Raw genomic sequence first — 21,330 nt, 5'->3', positions numbered from 1 at the left:
CACCCCAGATTTCAAAAGCTGGTCTTGTTGCCTCTCCCCATACTCACAGCTACCAAATCCATCTTCCGAAACCGCCCCCCCCCCCGCCCCCGAGTACAACACTTCCCTGCTCAAACATCTTCTAGTGGTTCCTCAACGGACAGAAACACTGACTGAGACTGTCACCAACCAAGGTCAAGAGACTATTGATACCGCAAGTGTATTCAGGTGGAAACAAAGTTCTTGAAAATTTTTTTTGCAAGTGTTCTAAAAAATCAGAACAAAACTAATTTATTCTAGTTCTGTCTTCATTATACACCACATGTTGGTGAGTTAAACACAACAAAATTATTTTCTTTTAAAAGTGTCTACCAAAGATAAAAAGAATAAGGTAACAATTAACATGTAGTTTGTTGCATTAAAAAATCTGATATACTTATTTCTGTTGTCTGTTAGCTTGTTCTAAGCCTTTTAACTCTTACCCCCAAAAAAGTCATTGTTCAAAAGCAAACATTCAATTCAGTTGATACATCACAGTAGAGTCAACTAACATCATTCAACAAAGGTAACAAGTTTTCTTTAAAACTCAACAGGATTATCTGTTGCCTTCAGTGCTTCCCCATAACATGGCTTCTTTTTTCGGCCGCCCCGCGCGCCATGTGGGATCTTAGTTCCCCGACCGGGGATTGAACCCGAGCCCCTTGCAGTGGAAACGCTGAGTCTTAACCACTGGTCTGCCAGGGAAGTCCCAAGGCTTCTTTAATCAAATGTTTCGTTTCTAAAATTACCTTCTGCTTTTGAGAAAAGTCTGTGTCCATCAGAGCAGGGCTTTAGAGAAGCAAGCAAACCAGCGAAGAGCGGCAGTCATCGCCCCGAGAGGGGCGGCTCTTTTGAGGAGTGGTCTGCCTGGGCCCCCTTGGCTTGCGATTCAGCCTGACGCTGAACTGGTCTCCAAGGTGAGACAAATGTATGTATTTACTCCTAAAATGTTGGCAATGCCCCTCTCCCAGACCTTGATGCTCTTCACCTGTAGAGGAATGGACACCAGCCAGCTAAACGCATGTGTCAACTCTGACTGGTTTCTCTAGTCCAAATCAGCCTGTCTTGAGAAGCTGAGGCATCAGGAGGTGTTGGTCTGGATGGGTGCCGGTCATGGCTGGCTCTTCCGTGTCTTCCCCAGGGCCATCCAGAATAAGCTGCTTAGTGGGGCTACATCTGTGTGCTTTTAGACTTGAGTCCCAGTACGGAGTCCCAGGAAAGACGTAATCAACCTGTCTTTCCCCCACTGTCCCCCTGACACAGAGGGAGAATATTTTCTCCCATCTATCAGAGTTCCTTTAATCCAATGTCCTTTCATCGTTTAACAGCCTGCAAAACCAAAAAAACACACCCCCCGAACAAAATCCCCCCCCCCAATCTTGCCATCTGTTTGGCAATACTTTTCTCACAATGCTAACCCGTAATAACCTCTGATCTGTCATTGTGGTAAAGCAGAACAAAATTACCGACCTCATCAGAACAAGAACATATGCACAAATCGGTCCTGGATCTGCATTCCTGATGAAGGACGTGGGCAAACAGCAAAACCAGAACAGAACCTGACTTAAACTTCTCGTGGTGGACTGATCTGGAATCCTAATAGCCATAATGTGGTCTGTAACACTCATATCAAAAGAATTTACATTTAAGTGTTCTGGGAACGAAACTGAGGTTTGTTTATTTCAACAGTGATCTCACAGGCAAATCGTAATTTCTTTGAATTCAGGAGCAATGTTGTCAGTTAGAAATCCTCAAAAAATCAGGTTCTGAAGAGAAAATGCAAAATGCTTCCATCATCAAGGGAAGTAGAGCAATCAACCAACTCTTAAATCATTGGTTCATCTGGTACTTAGTTGTCTGTCACCTACACATTAACAAAAATAACGGGGAAGATGCAAAATAAGAAAGACGAAAGAAGGTATTATTTTACATGGTGTTTGTCTCCAGTGCTAAGAGGGTCCTGATGAGAAAGGGTGGAACTGCAAGGGTGGGAGTGGAAAGAGGGGTTAACACATTTAAACTTCTTTGCTGCTGTTGCATTTTATTCAGAGGTCTTGCGATGGGGCAAAATTCTGGCCGTTGCTTTGCTTCATGAACCCAGAAAGGGCAGTGGTCTACAGTCAAGCCACTATCCTCTGTTTTCCAACACCCAGATAACATAAGTTCAGAAGACCACAGACAAAGGCAGATCTTTTCTTTCTCACCTCTGGTCCCGCCCTTACTTTGAACATTGAGCCTAGCGACAGGTGGTCATGGATATGACATTTTTCAATATTTTCGATATTTTTCAAAGATCGAATTCAAGAAAAGTGGCCCAATGCCTCTTTCCTTCCGTGGTCATCACCATATCAGGGAGAGCTGATGAAGTGATAATGACCAGCTCTGAAATTCACAGGCCTTGAGACAAAGGCATCCGAGTCAGGACATTCCAGAATGAGTTCCCTTTGTGGTTTGAAAGATTGTGGGTGAGCTGTCATTAAGAGAGGATCTTATTTAAACCATTTAGAAAATGTTTATTCACTAAGGAAGGTTGAAACGAGTGGGACACATCGTATTTGTTTAGACAACAGGTCTTGCCCAGGTCTTGAAATGTAGACTTGCCGGATAGGGGATGTCAGGGAAATTTCTGTTCCGAATAATCTGTCAAACAGAGCTGTGTATGCCCTCGTCCTCCTTGACTGATTCCACGGGGCCCGGGAGTGCTCAGAGGACAAACCCATCCTTCTCCTGATCTTCCCTCTTTGTATTCTGGCCGCTCACTGAGACCCACCCCGGAAACGGCTGTGCAATGAGTGTGGACAAGGAGGGTGTGAAAGACTTGCGGTAAAGCTGGAAAGGTTAAAAGCAAAGTAGGAAGCCCATCTGGAAAGAGAAATTTTATTATTGTGAATTGCTATGACTACCACCAGCATAATAGATACTAGGTTTGGCTGAAATGCCACATGCCTAACTATTTTAGCAAAAGACATTTGGTAACTTGTTAAATGTTGTTTCTTTTGGAATAAGCCTTGATGGGGACCTAGGAAAAGTTGGGGAGAAACGGCAGAATCACAAATTGTTTTAGAGCAGGCAGGAATTTTTAACCACTAAGAAGCCTTTCATTTCGCAGGTGAGGGCACAGAATTTTAGAGAGGTGCCGTGACTTGCCCAGAGTCACACAGATAGGAGTAAGTGACAAAATCAGGCTGGAACCCAGGTTCTGAGTTTCCAAACCGAATGCCTTTTTCCAATCAGCTTATGCTGTTTCTCAGAAAAGAGAACAAACACAGAACAGAGAGAAAGAGGCATCAAGGAACTAATGAGATGTCAGTGATTTGGAAATAAGGAAGGATTGGGAGGAAAAACAATAGCTGTAGTGGGTAGACTGGGAATCTAAGATGAAATAACATTTAGACTAAAATGCTGCCTATTCGTGAGCTTTACGAGAGAAAGTGAGTATCGTGGAAAGCATGAGAACAGAGGGAAAGCAGAGGGATGGTCAGACGTAGGCAGTTAAGGAACGTGAGGGAGAAAAGGGGGACAAATACAGAAGGGGAGGTAGTACACAAGGCGAGACACAGATCTGATGGCATCAGTAATCGGGGGGGGGGGGATGGCATCCAGTAGCAGAAAAGGCGACCCTGAAGAATGAACACTCGTACTGTCTCTGTTGTTAGGCCATAGGAAACCCTAGTCTGCAAATTCGTATATTCACACTTTTCCCCCCCAGCTAGATGTTTCCTGTGTAATTTCATTCACACTCGGGGCTCAGCTCTTTCCACGGCCCCCATGCCCACGTCTCTAGAACTGACTTGCCCTGAGTTCTCACTGGCTGTTTCCGACCACATGCTGGGCTGGACTACGGTCCCCTCAAAGCCATAATTTCCAAATCAGAGCTCACCTGTTTCTACCAACCTGCGTCCTCCCTGTATTTCCTACCCACTTGGTCACTAGGTCAGCAGATTCTCTTTTCCCTCCCCTCTTGCATTCAGTCACCATTTCCTAATGACTAACCACCTCTTTCTCTGTAATTTCAGTGCCCATCTGCGGGTCAGGTCTTCACCTCCCAACTAGATTTACTGTCTCCTCACTCCTCTCTCCCCCTTTTCTCAGCCTCCTACTTTCCTACATTCAACCCATCCTTATATTGTCCCCAGATGGACCATGTTGCCTTCCTGGTAATCTCCTTCACGGGAAGCCTGTCCACCCAGGATCACCAGGTGGTCAGTTTAAGCCCTGCTTGATCAAAACTGTGATGTCCATCTACTCTCTTTTTCCTACTTCCACACGTGCTCTACGCTCTTGTCATTCTGAGCTGCATATTCTTTCTAAAACCTGCCACGCTCTGCCTCCCAAAGAAATGCTCTGCTCTGGCCTGGAACAGCCCGCCTCGGCTTGCTCACCTTGCTTCCTACCTTTAGGGGCCTCACTTTCAGAACCTCAGATTATATATGGAATCTAAAAAAAAAAAAATGGTTCTGAAGAACCTAGGGGCAGGACAGGAATAAAGACGCAGACATAGAGAATGGACTTGAGGACACGGGGAGGGGGAAGGGTAAGCTGGGACGAAGTGAGAGAGTGGCATGGACATATATACACCCCTAAATGTAAAATAGATGGCTAGTGGGAAGCAGCCGCATAGCACAGGGAGATCAGCTCAGTGCTTTGTGACCACCTAGAGGGGTGGGATAGGGAGGGTGGGAGGGAGACGCAAGAGGGAGGAGATATGGGGATATATGTACACATATAGCTGATTCACTTTGTTATACAGCAGAAACTAACACACCATTGTAAAGCAATTATACTCCAATAAAGATGTTAAAAAAAAAAAAAAAAGAACCACAGATTGAACTTTGGGATGAACTGAGGTCTAGGAAATCTGTTTGGAAGTGTGTGTTGTGTAAGAGACAGGGCAGTGGGGCTGGATGGGCTGGAAGCTGTGAGGAACTAGGGATGAGGGGACTGAGGGGTCCCCAGCCAGCTTGTCTCCTTCCTAGGTCGTCTCCCCCAGCCCTGGGGTGGAGTCCAGAAGAGAACAGAGCCCACATCAGCTCTGCTTTGACACCTCAAGATATTCTGAAGCCAGGATCCTGGAACACAGGCAAGGGGCTTCTTCTGGGAGTCTAGGAGTTAGGGTAGCCTGGAGGGAGGGACGCTGAGGTTGCTTTTATTTTGATATCACAGGAATCAGTCAGAGACGCCGGACAGTCTCTGGAAAATACCCAACTGTCCATCTTCAGTTCTGTGATTATAAAATAATAAAGTTCCCTTTCACTGGTTGTCACCGTGTAGATTTCTTGCCCTGTTATCAGACAACCCTTTAAAATGGCTGGTGTGTATAACTTGGTCTTAGAGTAAGTAAATCATCTGATAATCACTGTGTAAGGGAAGTTGCTGACACACCCAGATAGGATGCTATCAGATCATCTAACTTAGACAGCTATGCGATTAGTTTAAGGAAGGAATCGATACTTTCGGAAGCGGCATGTCCTCGGTTTTGAACCATTACGGGGCAACTGAGCACATCTAGAACATTAACTGCCTGATGGAAGTGAAAGAGTTAACGTAGCCTGCAACTGTCGGCGCACCGCAAACTGTACTGAGAAACCAGGACCTCTTATGTTATACGTACACTGCGATGTGCTGAGAAAATCTGACTAATCTGTTTTTATGTTTTCTGGAATTTTCTCAAAAAACCTGAATAACACACAATTTCGCCATTTCCCTTTCCGCTTTGAAACCTGGACAGAACTAATTTTTCCTTAAAACTAGATTGCAGAAGAAAATTGGATTAAATCAAGCATTAGTAAAAGCATTGCCTTAGTAGCGTTCAGGTTAGTGTTTGAAATGTACAATAATGTACAATTATTCAATTGGCTACACACTTTTTTTTACTGATGTCCCTGGGACTAAACCATTCTGGTTACAAACTTAAAGCAAAATTATTAAACAATTAAACAAAACAGCAGAAATGGAAATCAACCACAGCATTTTCCCATGAATTTAAGTGATCTGCTGATAAAATCTCTTAAAATCATCCTTAATGCAGCAAATGTCTTCTTCCATGAGGAAAGAAAGAGAAAAAGGAAAATAAAGGAGAGGAATTGGGCACCACTTTTAGAAATGTATTTGTAAAATGGGTTGCTTTGTTTTTAACGCAATTTTGGGCAGAAACAGCAATGAAATGTGGTTTCAGCGTTTGAATTTTTAGGCTTGGATGTCGGATGCCTACCAAGGGAAAGGTTATCTTCTCAGTTTTGTCCCATGGAAGACGCCTCTGTAATTTTGCTAACATCATGAGCTATTACAGTCACACACACACATCAGGAGGACACAGGCTGGCACAGACACCCAGCTATTTAGACATGATTCAGCGTCAACGGGGCCGGACGCATCTTTCCTGACCTGGAATGACCATCGCTGAGCTTTCCTAGGTTATCTGCACTTTCCGCACCTGGTTTTGGATCTGAAGCCCAGTTACTCATTACGCTGCCTCTCTCTCCTCCTCTGAGATCCCCTTTTCCATCTTCTCCCAGACGATCGGACTGATGTCAGTGGCAGCTGTGGATCTGTCGTGGGCTTGGGGTTACGTTCATTATAAAGAAATGGTTAAGAAGCTCATTCTGAAATTGCTCAGCTTGAACGAGGGACAATAGAGCACCCAAATGAGAAGCTGGAGACCCACATACACCTACATAAACGTGTAAGAGCTGAAATTCATTTATTTGCTCCGTGAATCTGAACAGAGCTCACGAAAGACCACAGTCAGCCCCGTGCATATAAAGCTCCAAATAGTCAAAGTCCCAAGATAGAAAACTGCCACCAACCCGGCCGTGTGCATGTACACATCAGCCAGAACTCAGAGCTTTTTTTTCCATGTTGTCTTCTCTAAGCAGGCAGAAGAGCCTCTAGATATGCCCGCACGGTTTGTATCTTATGGGGTAAGCAAGCAGAGAACTGTGAAATGCCATTAGTCATTAAATAATTTACTCTATTGCCCAATTCAATACACTGGGTTTGCTTTTGTGTGCATTCAAGTGTAAGAACTGAGGTTTCGCTCTGGCTATGAACTTTTTAAATAATAGATTTCTAGCAGGTAAGATCTTTTGGGTCTCCCTGGAATTACTCTAGCTAAGGAATTATAACGGGTGATAATTGTTTTAAAATGGTACGAAGAGCAGCAGGAAATAATCCCTAATACTAAGTGAAGGGGGTAACTAGGCTTATCACAGGGTCCTCAGACAAGGGGACCCCAGAGCTAGACGGACATCCTTTCTACCACCCAACAAGTCAATGGAAGAGGAGGTCTGAGGCAAGATGGCTTATTCAATTAGTAACAAATAATTATTCCGCTCATGAAACATATTAGTCTAACTCAGGGATTTCAGAGCTGAGTTATAAACTACCTGACACCTGTCTTCCTATCACACCATCTGTAGCATCTAAGAATACTGGCCACTTCTCTAACAAATCACAGTAGGGACACAAAAATCACAAGTAACACGGAGAGAAATTGCTGCCCCAAAGACGGTATCTCTAGTTTCTGAAATGAAGGTTTCTTGTGCTTTGCAAACTACCGGTGAACCCTAAAAAGTCACCCTATTTTATTGGTGACTGATGAGAATCTCAAGTTGAGAGTCGGGTTTCCTTTTCCTAGAGCCATTCTTCCTGATACCGGGGCAACAGTATACTTTAGCTGTATTTGCATGGGAAACGTTTTCTGTCTTTAACTCTTTAATCCCAACATTTCAGAGGAAAGTGCTACCAGTATGAAGTTTTAATTTCCGTTAATTATTGTAATAACAAGGTCAGCTGAGGAAGTCCTTAAGTTATAAAGCAAAAGAGAGTAAATGTGTAATAGTAGGTTAAATATATTTCAAAAAATCAACAACAAAAATGAGAAGTGTTAATATTTTCAGCATTAACTCTTGGTACGGAAAGGTCTGAACTGTTTCAGAAGGCAAATATTTACATGATACTCTTCCAAGGGAGGCAGCTCTAGGTTTTATCAGACTCTTCTCTATAAAAAACCGTTCACCTGACCACATATTTGGTTTACTCCTCTATTCCTTCATTCAACAAATAGCTATTGGGAGCGTTCTACATGCACTGCAAGCTTCCAGGAGCAGTGGGAGCCACAGAGATAATGGCACAGCTTGCATTTTAGAAAATACTTTCACATTTCATTCTGTACATTCTGTGACATACATGTCACAATACTGTGACACGCTGATGGTAAATGAAAGTTTGCACTAAGAAAAAAAGAAGTGAAATTAAAACATGTAAGGTAAACAATTTCAGCTAATTCTCTTTTAAAATTTCTTTGGCAGAAACTGCAGTGACTGCACTTTTTATTGGTAGGCAATTTATTGATGCCAGGTCTTCTTCCATCTGTTTCTATCCTATAAAGCTTTAATCTCAAGGCTTTTTAGACACTAGGCTAGCTAGAAAGCTGGACACATACAAATGGGAATTTGGGCTGAAAAGTTTAATCTGTCTTTGCAAGGTATTTGTACATAACGATAGATACAGCATGTATCAGATCTAGGAACTAGTGTCACAAAAGTCATAGAAAACAGGTGTTTTTCAACTGCGAAGTGTGTTTTTTTCCCCCATAATCTCCTTGTGGTTTTGGTAAAACTCTGGCCATTGTCAAACCTCTCACATCCCTTCTTTACGAAAGTACCAAGTACCCTTAAAAGGTCTAAATTAGACATGTAGTACTATAAGAATGTGAGGGGAAATATTACAGACATGTACTAGGATTCTGGGAGTCTGCCAGCTCACTAGTAACGACAAACATCAAGGAAGCCTGGCAGGGATTCAGAGTCCCCTCTGGCTCTTCTAGAACCTTCACATCCAGTCTCATATATCCGAGTCAGCACAGAATAAGCAGAAACTGTTGTTGTCAAGGCTCTGATGAGTAGAGGTGGGGGGTTGAGTTTATCCATCAACAATCTCAGACTTACACAGACAGAAAGGGGCCACTCTGCCAGAATCCAGAGGGTGCTTTCGGAGGGGCTGCCTGATGACCCTCCTTTCCCTTCTTTTACGCACTTACTTTTGAACGTGTTTTAAAGTTTCTCACCCTTAGAAAGGGTGGACCCTTGCTCATTCACAGCTAAATTATAAGAATGTACAGAAAGAAAAAAAATGATCATTTGTCATTCTGATATGATGATTCTGAATTACTTAGGTTAAATGCTCTATTTTTTTTTCTGTCTTGTACGGTAATACACTGTTTTGCAAAGTGCATAAATGTTTCTTGGAAATTTTTAAATCATGTCTTTGCTGCAGACATCTAAAGGAAAATTAACAAAAACACTGTTTTTTGAAAGCAATATTTCTGTTTCTTTTATTAGAAAAGCTGTTTCTCAAGTACTGTAAACTACTATATTCTTAAGTTATAGCAAACACATGTTTATATGCGTGTGTGTGTGTATATAATTATGAGGTTTATATTTGGTGGAATACTTCAATAATGCTTTTTGGAATAGTTGCCTTTATTGTAATTTATCTAGATGTAAGACTTAACAGATATACTTTAAATATGATGTGTAATGGGTCTGTATTAGTGCAAATATCATTGTGATTTATTTTAATTAATTAAAAACTTTCATTCTTGAAAACAATGCTTGCCCATTATATTCACAAGACAGGTTTGCCAACTCAACCTCTACCTTAGCAGTCATGTTGATTCTTCACTAAGTCTGAAATTCTTGCAGAGTGTTTAGTACTAGAGAAATGTGTCTTCTTTGTGTACCATAATATTAAAAAAGTAAAAATCCCAAATTTGTTTATACTATCCCACATCAACTCCACCAATGGAGTATATCCACTTCTCATTGTAGGTCATTACTGAACCTGCATATGTGTTGCAGAAGTTCATGTGTCAGTAGTAACCCACATGATGAACTTCTGTGCATTGTCAATTCCCAGGAACAAATAAGAACACATTCAAAAATGGCTCACAGAGTAGAGCTTGAGTCCTAGACTGTACTAAAACCTTATTTCTCTATTTTCGCCCCTGCTTTTAAACCGAAACCCTACCGATGCCACCATCATTTCCTGAAGATCTTGTAATCAGAGCAGCTCTCCTGCCCAGTCTCATCTGGTGGGAGCACTTTTACTGTACTCTTTTTTCGCCTCTTTGGCAATAGAGCCTGCTATCACTTTGAAAGGAAGTGCTTGCCATTAGCTTCCAATTTATTCCTTTCCTGTTGTGATCCGACAATGAGCAAAAGGAATGCTAAGGACAGAATTTTAATGTAATTCAATTGCAAAGGTTTGTTCCGCTGACAAAATCATGCTGCTGGGTGACATTCATTTTACTAAAAGGGAATCTGTCAAAAAAAGAAAAGCAATCCAAGCTACAGGAGAACTAAGCTTAATGTGTAAGTTCTATTCCAGAAAAGTTGTATGGAAGATATTTGTATATTGGATCATTTTTTTCTACTGACTTTTATCATAAATTTGGAGCTGTGTTCCTACAGAAAGTACATTTGCTTCAGCATTTCATCAAAAAAGTCACACTAAGGAACTCAATATTCATTTCCAGGAGTATTTTGCATTTGTCAGCGTGCCGTCTCTGCACATCTAATTTCCCCTTATGGTTTGTGCAATGTTAGTGGAATGAACAAGGAATGGAAAGTGATTTTACACAGTCACAAAATGTGACTGTTCAAAGAGCACATGGCCTGGGCCACTCCTCCACAACTTTAGTAGAAAACCCCAGCTGGACGCTCCTTCTACTTTTTCATATGCTTTCAGAGTGACCAGCTATTTCTGACTTGCATTTAGTGGTAAGGTTCTTATAAGTGGAGTTTAGATTCTCCAATAACTGATTATAAAAAGTTAAGCCCTTCTATCTGTGGTGCTGATGGGATCAGCCAAGTTCATTGTAAATGTTTTTAAAGTTTCCCTTCAGTGACAGCTCCCAAAACAGTCAGCTTTAGCACCTGGACAAATATAAACCCCAAAAGTTTTTGCCTAAAGCCAAGGCTGCAGTATGTTTCCCCAAAAGTTTGCTGCTAATATATTAGGTCTGTATGAAGCAAAATATTAAATTAATCTTTAAGCAGAGGTAGATTGACCTCGATGGTAATGAAACTTAAGCTTCAGGGCTCCCCACCTGCCTGGGTCCCTTCCAAGGCCCTGAGTCCAATTTTGTCTTTTTTTTTTTTTTTTTTTTCAGAAAAAGGGAGCCCCAAATTACAGAAGCTCCAGGCCCCCCAAAAACCTGGATCCCACTTGCCCTTAAGATTGTACTATTATTATCCACACTACTGTACATAAAATAGACAAACAACAAGGACCTAGTGTATAGCACAGGGAACTATATTCGATATCTTGTAATAAGTTATAATGTTAAAGAATCTGAAAAAGAAATATATATGTATGTATAACTGAATCATTTTGCTGTACACCTGAAACTAACACAACATTGTAAACCAACTATACTTCAATAACAACGAACAAATAAACAGAAAAAGGATTATACTGTTATTATTTTAGATTACATTATTATATCACAGTATTTTATAATCAGAGTAGAATTTTGATTTACTTACTCAAAAAATGTTGTCCATCCAGTTTCATCGCTTTTAGTGGCTAAAAGGCCGCTGTTGCCATGGTAAGTAAGCAAAACTAATTCCAGTCCTTGAGCGGTCATGCTTTTCAAACATCCATTTGTCCCTATGGTCAGCCATATCACCTGGTTATCAGGAGACACCACTCGAACTGGCATCCGATTTGGGTCCCGTCTAATCCTAAGGGTGTTGCCGTTACTGTCGGTCACAGCAGTAATATCGTTGTCATTGCTGTAGCTAAAATTGTACAGATAATCGCCAGTGACTAAACTCACAGTATACTGGTGAGTGCCATTGATGTCAAAGATATAGAGTTCTTGATCAGTTGGAGAGGCAACTTCATAGAAGTTCATAGAGTTAAGTAAAGGCTTGTTCTTTGACACAGCCCGGATCCGAATGTTCCCTAGGTCTGCAACGTACAGGGTGCCATCCGGAGAGGTGGCAAGGGAGGACGGAGCGCTCAGTTTGGCATCTTTGGCATAGCCATCTCCGCTCTGGTAGCAGTCACAATTGGCATCGTTTTTGCAGTCACACTCTGACGGTATCCCAGCAACCAGGGAGATCTCCCCATCTGTGGTGACTTGCCTTATCCGGTTAATTTTCTTTTCGTCGGTTTCAGTGATGTACAGGACCCCGCTGTAGGACACAGCAATGGCAGTAGCCGACTCCAGGGTCGTCTGAACTGCGTGCTTGCCCGCAGAATATTCCACTCCTGGCACCTGGCAATGCATGGGCCGTCCAGCGGCGACGCGCACTTGGCGATTGTCAGTGATCTGTAAAACCACATTGTTATCCAGGACATAAATGGAGTTATCCATAGGGTTAATGGCTAGGCCAGTGGGCCACTCCAGACGTACCTTCAGAAAAAAGAAATGGTCTGGTTACTCAGTTGCTGAGCTGCGCTTAATTTGCCAGAAGAGTAAATCAGAAACTTACTGGGGAGATCTGGGGAAATGACCGTTGATTTGATAAACCGTTTAAAGATTGTTTTTAAAATAGATACCGTGAAATAAACTTAAAAAGTTTTGAGTGGAGACAAATGTAGGAAATAAAATTTTATTTAAAAATGCAGCTCATTGAAAGATTTGCAAGTTCTAGCCAAACAGCAAATGAATCATAAGTAGTGAGTTAACACATATCAATGAGATGTGAACGTACTTGTTCCTTTTAGCAGTAACAATCACCCAGTGCGGGGCTTTCTAGGTTATGAATACATTAGTGTCCCCCTGTGTTTTCAATCAGGCCAATAGTAAAGTTTCTAATTCTAAATATAAGTCCCTGAGGACTAATCCTAGTGGGTTCTCTCTACTACCTAAGGACCTCACACAATCAAAAGATTAGAGATTTAAGCTGTTTTGGTCTTTTTGGAATATCTGCATGCTGCTACTTTACTGGTATTTTATTACAAATGATTAGCACTTCTTAGTGATAACTGTTCTGTATCTCACTGAATTCTTCAAATGCAGAACTGGAGAAGAAAATAACTTTTTATTAGCTCCTGAGACACATGTTAATGGAACAGCTTTACCACAACGACTGATGCCCACGACATGCGCGGTTTAATACGGTGTCATCATAGTATGCTGACACAGTAAATCAAGTCACTCAGAAGAAAAGCAGACAACTGGGAGCAATGTTTTCACTACCTGGCTAATGTGCATGCTCGTGTCACAAGTTAAAGGTCTGGCTGAAGTCAGATCGTTAGAGCCTAGGAGAGTTGATATGACTCCATTCTGATCCACTTTTCTTATCATGGTTCCATCAACAAAGTAGATTAATCCATTTTTATCAATCGCCATTCCTGTATCCAAGAGAAGTAACAGTTATTAATCTTTCAAAAATGATTAATTTTAATTAAATGTTCAGGCCCACCACGAAACCCAACATTTAACCCCAGTGATAACATGGGCAGTAGACAGCAGGTTAAGACTGCAGATTGCAAGCACATTAGGAAAAACCCAACACAGGCATTTATGTTACGTATAAGTGTAAAATGTAATAAAGAACCGAAATCTGTAAGAATCTGTCCTTCGTGTGTGAATCATATACGTAGTACCTGTGTTTTAAATATAAACACTGTACAGTGTTGTTGTCTATAAATTATAGAAATAGGTCATATTCTGTTACACTGGACTTTACATTGTAACAAAAACAGATCTAAGCCAAGGTTAGTGTTTTGTTGACCTTGTGACAATGAAATTTGCTAGTATGAATAACTCAGCACAACAAATACTTTTTTTCCAGTCCTTGTACACATAATAGTCTCTAGCTATAATGAAAAAAAAAACAAAACCCAAAAAACACAACGCCTCAAACCAAAAAACACTGTAATGAATGGCATAAAACATGAGGAAGGAGTCAGTCCTGACTGGTTTAAAAGCTAGAAACCTTCATCACATAGAATTTTAGCCCTTGTTACCTCCAGAAATTCCTCACAGCAAGCATTTTTTCCCATGGCATAGAAACAAAAGTTTAATAGCTCCAAACTGGGTGAGAGCTAACAGGGTTGCTTAGTGATGGCTTTTAAGGAGGCCCGGGACTCATTCATAACAAAGAAGTTCCAGGACAATGGAAAAAAAAAAAGAATTCAGATACTTCCTTAAAGTTGAACAGGATGTGACCTGAATGATATCGGGTAGTTGCGTGATTCTTTCAAAAGTTGAAAAAAATGGTATGAAAAAAATGCCAAGAACCTAATATTTACTGTAAAATCAACTTAGGATTCTAGCAGTTTCACGCTAAATAGCTTTTAAAAACACTAGATGTGAGACAGCTTTCCAGAACACAGTTGAGGATAAAATATTAGACTCAGCATGAAACACAATCAGGCACTAACTGGATTGTCCACATATTTTTTTTAAATAAAAAGAAATCCTCAAATTGATAAATGCCAGTACCTTTGGGACTCATGAGCGTGGCTTCCACCGCCTTCCCTCCATCCCCACATCTGGCTTCATCAAAAGGAAGGCACTGCTCTCCCGTCCCTGCAACCACTTCAGCGTTTTTACTCAAGTCTTTTGCGCCCGTAAGTGACTTCGGGCGATAAATCCTGCGCGTGTTAGTGTCAGAAACATACAGATCCCCCGAGACCGGATCAGTGGCAAGGTAGTATCTATGAGCTGGGCTGCTGCTGTAAGAAAGATGGTACATAAACATCACAAAGAAAGTTACTCCTAAAACACAGCAATTGAAAGCAAAATAAAACAGTTGATGAGAAACGAATTATAAACCGAGACCCTCCCCCCGGCCCCCCCGCCCCCATCAACGGCTGGAAGAATTGGTGGCAACCTCTGACGTGACTACTTTCCTTCCTTGTCTGTTGCTGAGGATTTAACAATTGATGAAAGGGCCATCTTAAAAATAATCACCTTTACAAGGCAACATGCTTCCAGCCTGAAACAAAGAAGCAAGTTCTCGGAATCTTTTTGGTTCAATGCAAAGCCATTAACATACAGCCTTCGAGAGACAGGCTTCACGTTTATTCCAGGGGACGGGTGTCTCTACCAAGTTCGCCAGTGAAGTATAACATACTAGTGATTTTACTTGCATCTCACAGTAGGGAAACCTCCTGTCTTCTCTTGCAATCAAACGAAACCACCTGGCTCCAAAAAAATTACTTTTTTTGAAAGAAAAAAAAAGTAGTGCTGTGTCTGTCTGGGTTGCTCTACTGGAATCCAGAAAGGTAATCTGACGCAGTGACAATGTGTGTCCTGAGCTATGCGGTTAAATACTAAAATGAGCCCATCCAAGAGACGGAGGCAGTCTTAGTGGTCTAGTGCACTGAGCCAGAATGCTGGGTTCATCACTTCCACTTTTAAAATTTGCAAATTAAGCTGCTCTAAAACCTGTCTATGAATTTGGTGACATACAGACATTTGTTCACAATACAGAGTACCTCAATTTTATAAATCTAAATTAGTGCAAATGTAAAATATTTTATGTCCCGTTACCTGTGAAAACGGTAAGACCAACATTATCAAGGAATGGACAAATTATGACATATAGTTGAAACTGCAAGGTAATCTCCTTACATACACTTAACACCACATTCTTGGAATTAATGTAATTTTGTACTGTGTGCAAATATTGCCTTCTGAAAAAAAAAATTCTAAAAAGAGTTTAAATGATTTGGTATCTTGACAAGGACGTCAACAGGTAGGAATCTCCGAGATTCCACAAGTCTTTCGATGACAAAATTGGTTTTACTGATTTATTCTCATTCTCTTTCTCTCTCCACACACACACACTTATATGCTTGTTTCCATTTATTTTATATGTAGATATTTAAAATATGTAGTATAAATCTAACTAAATGAAAATATTTATCCTGAATAATGGTTTAGTAGTTTTCTCATTACTAGTTAGGTTCTAATGAAGCAGTTCTTACTACTTAATGCTCTTCTTTGTAAGTGGTGAATACATGTACTTGACTGCTCCTGTAAGATTCTGTTGTTAAAGTCACTGTTTTCTGTTGTTAAAGGTTCTGTGGGTGTTCACTGGTGTTTCTCACATTGGTAGAGGGGACAGCTGGCCACACATGGGGTCTGTAGAGACCTCTGGGGCGCTAGAAAGCTCTGTGGCGGTGATGTTGGTAGACAGAGAAACACCCAGACCCACAAAGGCTTGAATGCCTTCAGATTCCCCTTTCCAGCCTTTAATATCTTTTAGTGACAAGAAATAGGTTAGAGCAAGAGGTCTTGAGTGTGTAAATATGAGGGAAAGGGGAAAAGGGTGAAAAGTGATATGAGGAACTCATAAAGAGATGCAAGCCATTTGACATAAAAGCCCTTCAGAACTGCTGGGTTAGACCTGATGATCAACTTGCCACGCTCAGTGTTATTGTATCATGTTTATAAGTTGATGCCTGAGATTTAATTTTTATTTAATTTTTTATTTTTAAATTAAAGAAAATTACTTATTTATTTATTTTCGGCTGCATCGGGTCTTAGTTGCAGGATCTTTCACAGCAGCACGTGGGCTCCTTGTTGAGGCGCGGCGGGCTTAGCTGCCCCACGGCATGAGGGATTTTAGTTCCCCTAACAGGGATCGAACCCATGCCCCCTGCACTGGGAGCACCGAGTTTTAACCACTGGACCACCATGGAAGTCCCGATGCCGGAAGTTTTAAATGCAACAAGACAGATGGTGTTCGTTAATGTGGTAGTTTATTACTTTGTAATGAAATGGAAAGTTACATATCAACATGACATTCAGAGCAATTTTATAGAGGCTTCCCCCCCCCCCTATAATCAGTCTGATATTGGCAGAGCTGATCTTCCAGGTATGTATATATAGCTGGTGACAGAGCTGCAACTCAATCAAGCTGGGTCTATTTTGGAAGACATGACATTGGAGAGATTCTTTGGTCTTTCCTATCTCCCTGATTACATACTAATTATTGTACAGTTGGTTGTAAATATACATACATACATTTCATTTTCTTGCCAGTTGTATATCTATGAGCATGACCTTTGGACCAGATTGCCTAGGTCTGAACATTAGCTTTATCACTAACTGTGTGACCCTGACCAAGATATCTAACTTATCTTTGCCTCAGATTCCTTATCTGTAAAGGTGATAATAATGCAGATTTCATAGGATGCTGAGAGGCTTACATGAACTAGTACAAGTACAATCCTTAGAACAGTGCCTGCCACACAGTATGTACTCAGTAAGCATTAGCTGGGCTTCCCTGGTGGCGCAGTGGTTAAGAATCCACCTGCCAATGCAGGGGACACGGGTTTGAGCCCTGGTCCGGGAAGATCCCACATACCGCGGAGCAACTAAGCCCGTGCGCCACAACTACTGAGCCTGTGCTCTAGAGCCCGCGAGCCACAACTACTGAGCCCGTGTGCTGCAACTACTGAAGCCCACGCACCTAGAGCCCGTGCTCTGCAGCAAGAGAAGCCACCGCAATGAGAAGCCAGCGCACCGCAAGGAAGAGTAGCCCCGCTCGCTGCAACTAGAGAAAGCCCACATGCAGCAACGAAGACCCAACGCAGCCAAAAATAAATAAAATAAATAAATTTATAAATAAATAATAAATTTAAAAAATTTAAAAATGCTTAAAAAAATAAGCGTTAGCTATTCTTAATAATGGCTTGTATCCTGTCTCCTCTTACATTGCTATGTCTTTTTGCCTTGTAACTCTAGCCAGTGTAGAAGTGTAATAATTACTGTTAACTAAACTATAACTTGACTTCTGAAAATGTAAACAAGGAAAAAAATTCTCTAAATTTGGATAGGCTCAAATTTGTTTCCTTAGTCCTGCTGTTACACTATAACATGGAAACTATTAAAACGACGCAGATCCTTCTTAAAACATCCAGTTTGAATTGTTTCTAGAGCAATGATGATAAAGGTAAATGAAGAATGCATACTTTTCCATGATGTCCCTCATTTTGAGGAAAAACAACAGATTTCTGAGATGGCTGCTTGAGTAGCAATGGCACTCGCTTTAGCTATGGGGCATGAGTTTTCTTGGTCCAAAAATAATGGACATTTGAGTCATAAGCTTTGCCTTTATTGGCATAACTTTTATTCCAGTGGGACAGTAATAAGAGAAGGTCCAAAGTGGTGCTTTATATTTGCCATTTCCTGTCCTGAAGCACTCCTTCCTTGAAGACACAGAAATTTCTAAATCAAGCACTATATGCCAGTGGCTTTAAAGATGTCCACCAAGTGCCGGCTCTAATTTTGCATAGAACTCTGTTGTCCAGAAGAACAAATGTGGAGGAGCATGTGGCCCTGGAGAAGAGAATCTGCCTCTGGAGATACTCCCCACAGAATAGCAGGAAATGAGAGCTACATCCATTCCCGGCAGGGCAGCTTGCTGTGGCAATCTAGAGCTGCTTCTTGGGTCCCAGCCTTCCCTAAGTGAAAGAAGGGATCTGTACTGAAACACTAAAAGAAACGACAAGTGAGTTTGGAAATTTTCTGTTGACAGGCTGGTGGCAAGAAGCTCTGAGCCACGTGTGCGACGCGTCTGGGATTCAAGGACACCTGATTTAAGCACAGAGTCTTCTGACAGCGGTGCTGGTTCTTGCCCTTCTGACTTCCTGAAAAGCCAAAGCCCTGGAGAGGCTGGGATGGTGGTACAAACGGGTGATGAGCTTTTAGATCAGAAATACATCTGTGAACATGGGAGCCTATGATGACTGCAAACGGTCAGCCGCTGGCAGCTGGGGTGCAGGAAACTGGGGGAAATCTCTATTCAGCAGAAGAAGTACAATAGCCTTCTTGTGTGACTGGCTGGGAGTTTCATTTCAGAAAGGTTTATGATAACATTGAGATTGCGACTAATAGCAGCAAAATCAAAGAAACTGAGATCAAGTGAAGAACCTTTACTATACTGTGCCTTGATTCTTAACTCACCCTGAACTGCCTAGATCATCACCACCACCAAGACGTTTTCTCTACATCTTACTCAGTTAGATACAGACCCAGTGGTAAATGCAGACTAGATTTGCTCATTTATTTTGTCATAATTCAACCTTCTTAGACTTGAGAAATATTTGCAAAGGACAAGCTATAGAATAGATATCATTAGCACTTTTAATCTTTTTAGCTGGAAACTGTGCCACAGCCCTTGGAACACAGAGTGTTTGAAGGAGCATAAATTACATTTATGTATAAAATTAAACTGTGATTTTCTGGCTAATGAAAGACTGTTTATATTATTGTAAGCAGGGTTTCAGGATGTGATATTTTTGTGCCTGCTTAATTTTTAAATATTAAGTCAATGAGAAGTACCAAATCAAATTTTTATAGTTTTGTATCTAAACTTTAACCTGTTCAATTTCACAGACCTGTGATTGACCCTTTCTTTGATCTTTAAATTGGTAATATAAAATTCACAAGGTTTATTTTTACACCTCCATGCTTAAATGTCCCTTGGCTGGTATTAGTTAATTAATTTAGTTTCCTTTATTTTGGAATTTTAAAGCATTGGAACAGGAGTGAGCTAAAATTTACTACCTACGAAAAGGGTTTGTTAGCAAACTAACACTATAAACATCCTAAGGGGAAATGTTTAGCATATATAAAAGAAACTTATTTTCTAAGCATTTCAGAAGCTCCCATTTATGTAAAACATTTAATATGTTGGGTAGTATTTATAACTATTCATTAAAGTATAGCTAGAGACTTTGATACACTATCCTGACAAGTACTTAATAAATTTGGTATGACAGAATACTTTGAATTTTAAAATATTAAGACTATTGTTTTTATATTTATTTTACTATTCAATATTTTTATTCATTCTTTCCCCCCGTTAGTCCAATTAACAAGACTGCTGATTGGGCATGAAACATACGAAGAGGAGCGAAGCAAGCATTTTTCCACTTAATCATTGACAACTGACTTCTCCGTTCATTTTTACAGATTTAGACATATTTTCCTTTTTCTTCCTATCGCCTACTCCTAAGCCTTTCACGACGTTTATGCCAGGAAAGTGGGGATGAGGAGAAAGCCAGGTGGATCCTATCATCTGGTAAAAGGAAGACGACACAGGTAGGTAAATAGGAAGAAGCACCTGAAAAGAATTTTAATTTTTTAAGCCAAATGAAGAAGCGCCGATGAGCTGAAATATCGTCGTTTTGTTTGGGTCAATTTTGATAAATCAGTTACTAAGTGAAGGGAATCCCTATTTTTGTCAATGATTTTGTCCTCTGTTTGATGACTTGAACTCAAAAGCCTCGGTTATTTTCTGCATCTTCCTCTTTTTCATCACCCATACACAGTGTGTCCATTCTCTGCCTTTCTTTATGTTATTGGCTGATTGCCTTCATGACTTGCCAGACTATTTTAGGTACCTAGCATCTCGCGGTTTCACGTAACAGCTTTCTAACTGACCTTCAAGTCATTCTGGACACTGATACCAGATTCACCTTCCTAAAAGGCCACTTTGAGGTGCTGCTGTCTTGTTCAAGATCAGACCACGGTTCCCTACTGTCTCTGTTACGCTGTAGGACAGGAGAGTAAGTCCTTAGCACAATCAAGGCCCTGAGCGCTCTGACCCTAACCTGCCTTTCTACCTGTGTCTCTCATTATTACCAACATGGTAATTCTGGTATTATCAAAATTATAACTTTGAAGTGGATCGGGTTCCTCTTAGATCATGTCCCGCTCACCTCTTCTGAGCGAGTAACTTGACTTACTCTACATTCTTTCGTTACTGAGTCCAAGCTCGCTCTGCTTGCCGCATGACAGGGTCATAAATCGGAGACGAGGTGTTGAGGCAGGGGTACCACTTATTTGGAAAGCCGGCAGGCTGAGAAGATGGCAGACTACAGTCTCAAAATAACCATCTTCTCGGGCTTTGGATGCCAGTTTCTTTTATGGCACGGAGCGGGGGAGGAGATAAGGAAGTAAAGTAAAAAGGCCACGAGTTTTGGAAATATCCCCTGGAACGGCCAGCCTTGGGGAGGGCATGTGTTAATGTCTTCTTTCTTGCAGCCATTCACAGGTGGACAGGGTCCGGCTGCTTCCCTGAACAAAGGCACTTTGGCTTAACATTCAGGCAGAGGGGCGGGGTTCCCATAGGCAGGCCATTGTGTATAGACAGGATCCTTTTAGTGAACAAAAGCAGCGGGAAGCAAGGGTTAAAGTAAAAGAAACAGATCCAGCATGGACTCAGGCTGGGCTCTTCCCTGTTTCGCTGTCTTCATGACTGCCCTCCTTTCTCCCGGTTGTTCTGTGTACGCAGACTTCATCTCAGAGCTGTGTCGAACATCAACCTTCCA

The 21,330-nt window shown here is 41.2% G+C and overlaps 1 protein-coding gene across 1 annotated transcript in view; it reads right to left on the bottom strand.

Moving 5' to 3' along the window:
* Window positions 1-21,330, bottom strand: part of TENM3 (teneurin transmembrane protein 3) — a 2,383,554-nt gene that overhangs the window by 27,827 nt on the left and 2,334,397 nt on the right. Inside the window, exons 26-28 of the mRNA XM_082374697.1 lie at window positions 14,483-14,715; window positions 13,232-13,386; window positions 11,568-12,442 (exon numbers count right to left, since the gene is read on the bottom strand). Of these exons, the coding sequence (XP_082230823.1) occupies window positions 11,568-12,442; window positions 13,232-13,386; window positions 14,483-14,715 (1,263 nt within the window). The remainder of the gene's footprint in view (window positions 1-11,567; window positions 12,443-13,231; window positions 13,387-14,482; window positions 14,716-21,330) is intronic.

Source organism: Balaenoptera borealis (assembly GCF_965194805.1).
Source record: "Balaenoptera borealis genome assembly, chromosome: 21".
NCBI lineage: Eukaryota > Metazoa > Chordata > Mammalia > Artiodactyla > Balaenopteridae > Balaenoptera > Balaenoptera borealis.
The sequence above is the reverse complement of the archived record's forward strand: the minus strand, read 5'-3'. Positions and strand labels throughout refer to the sequence as shown.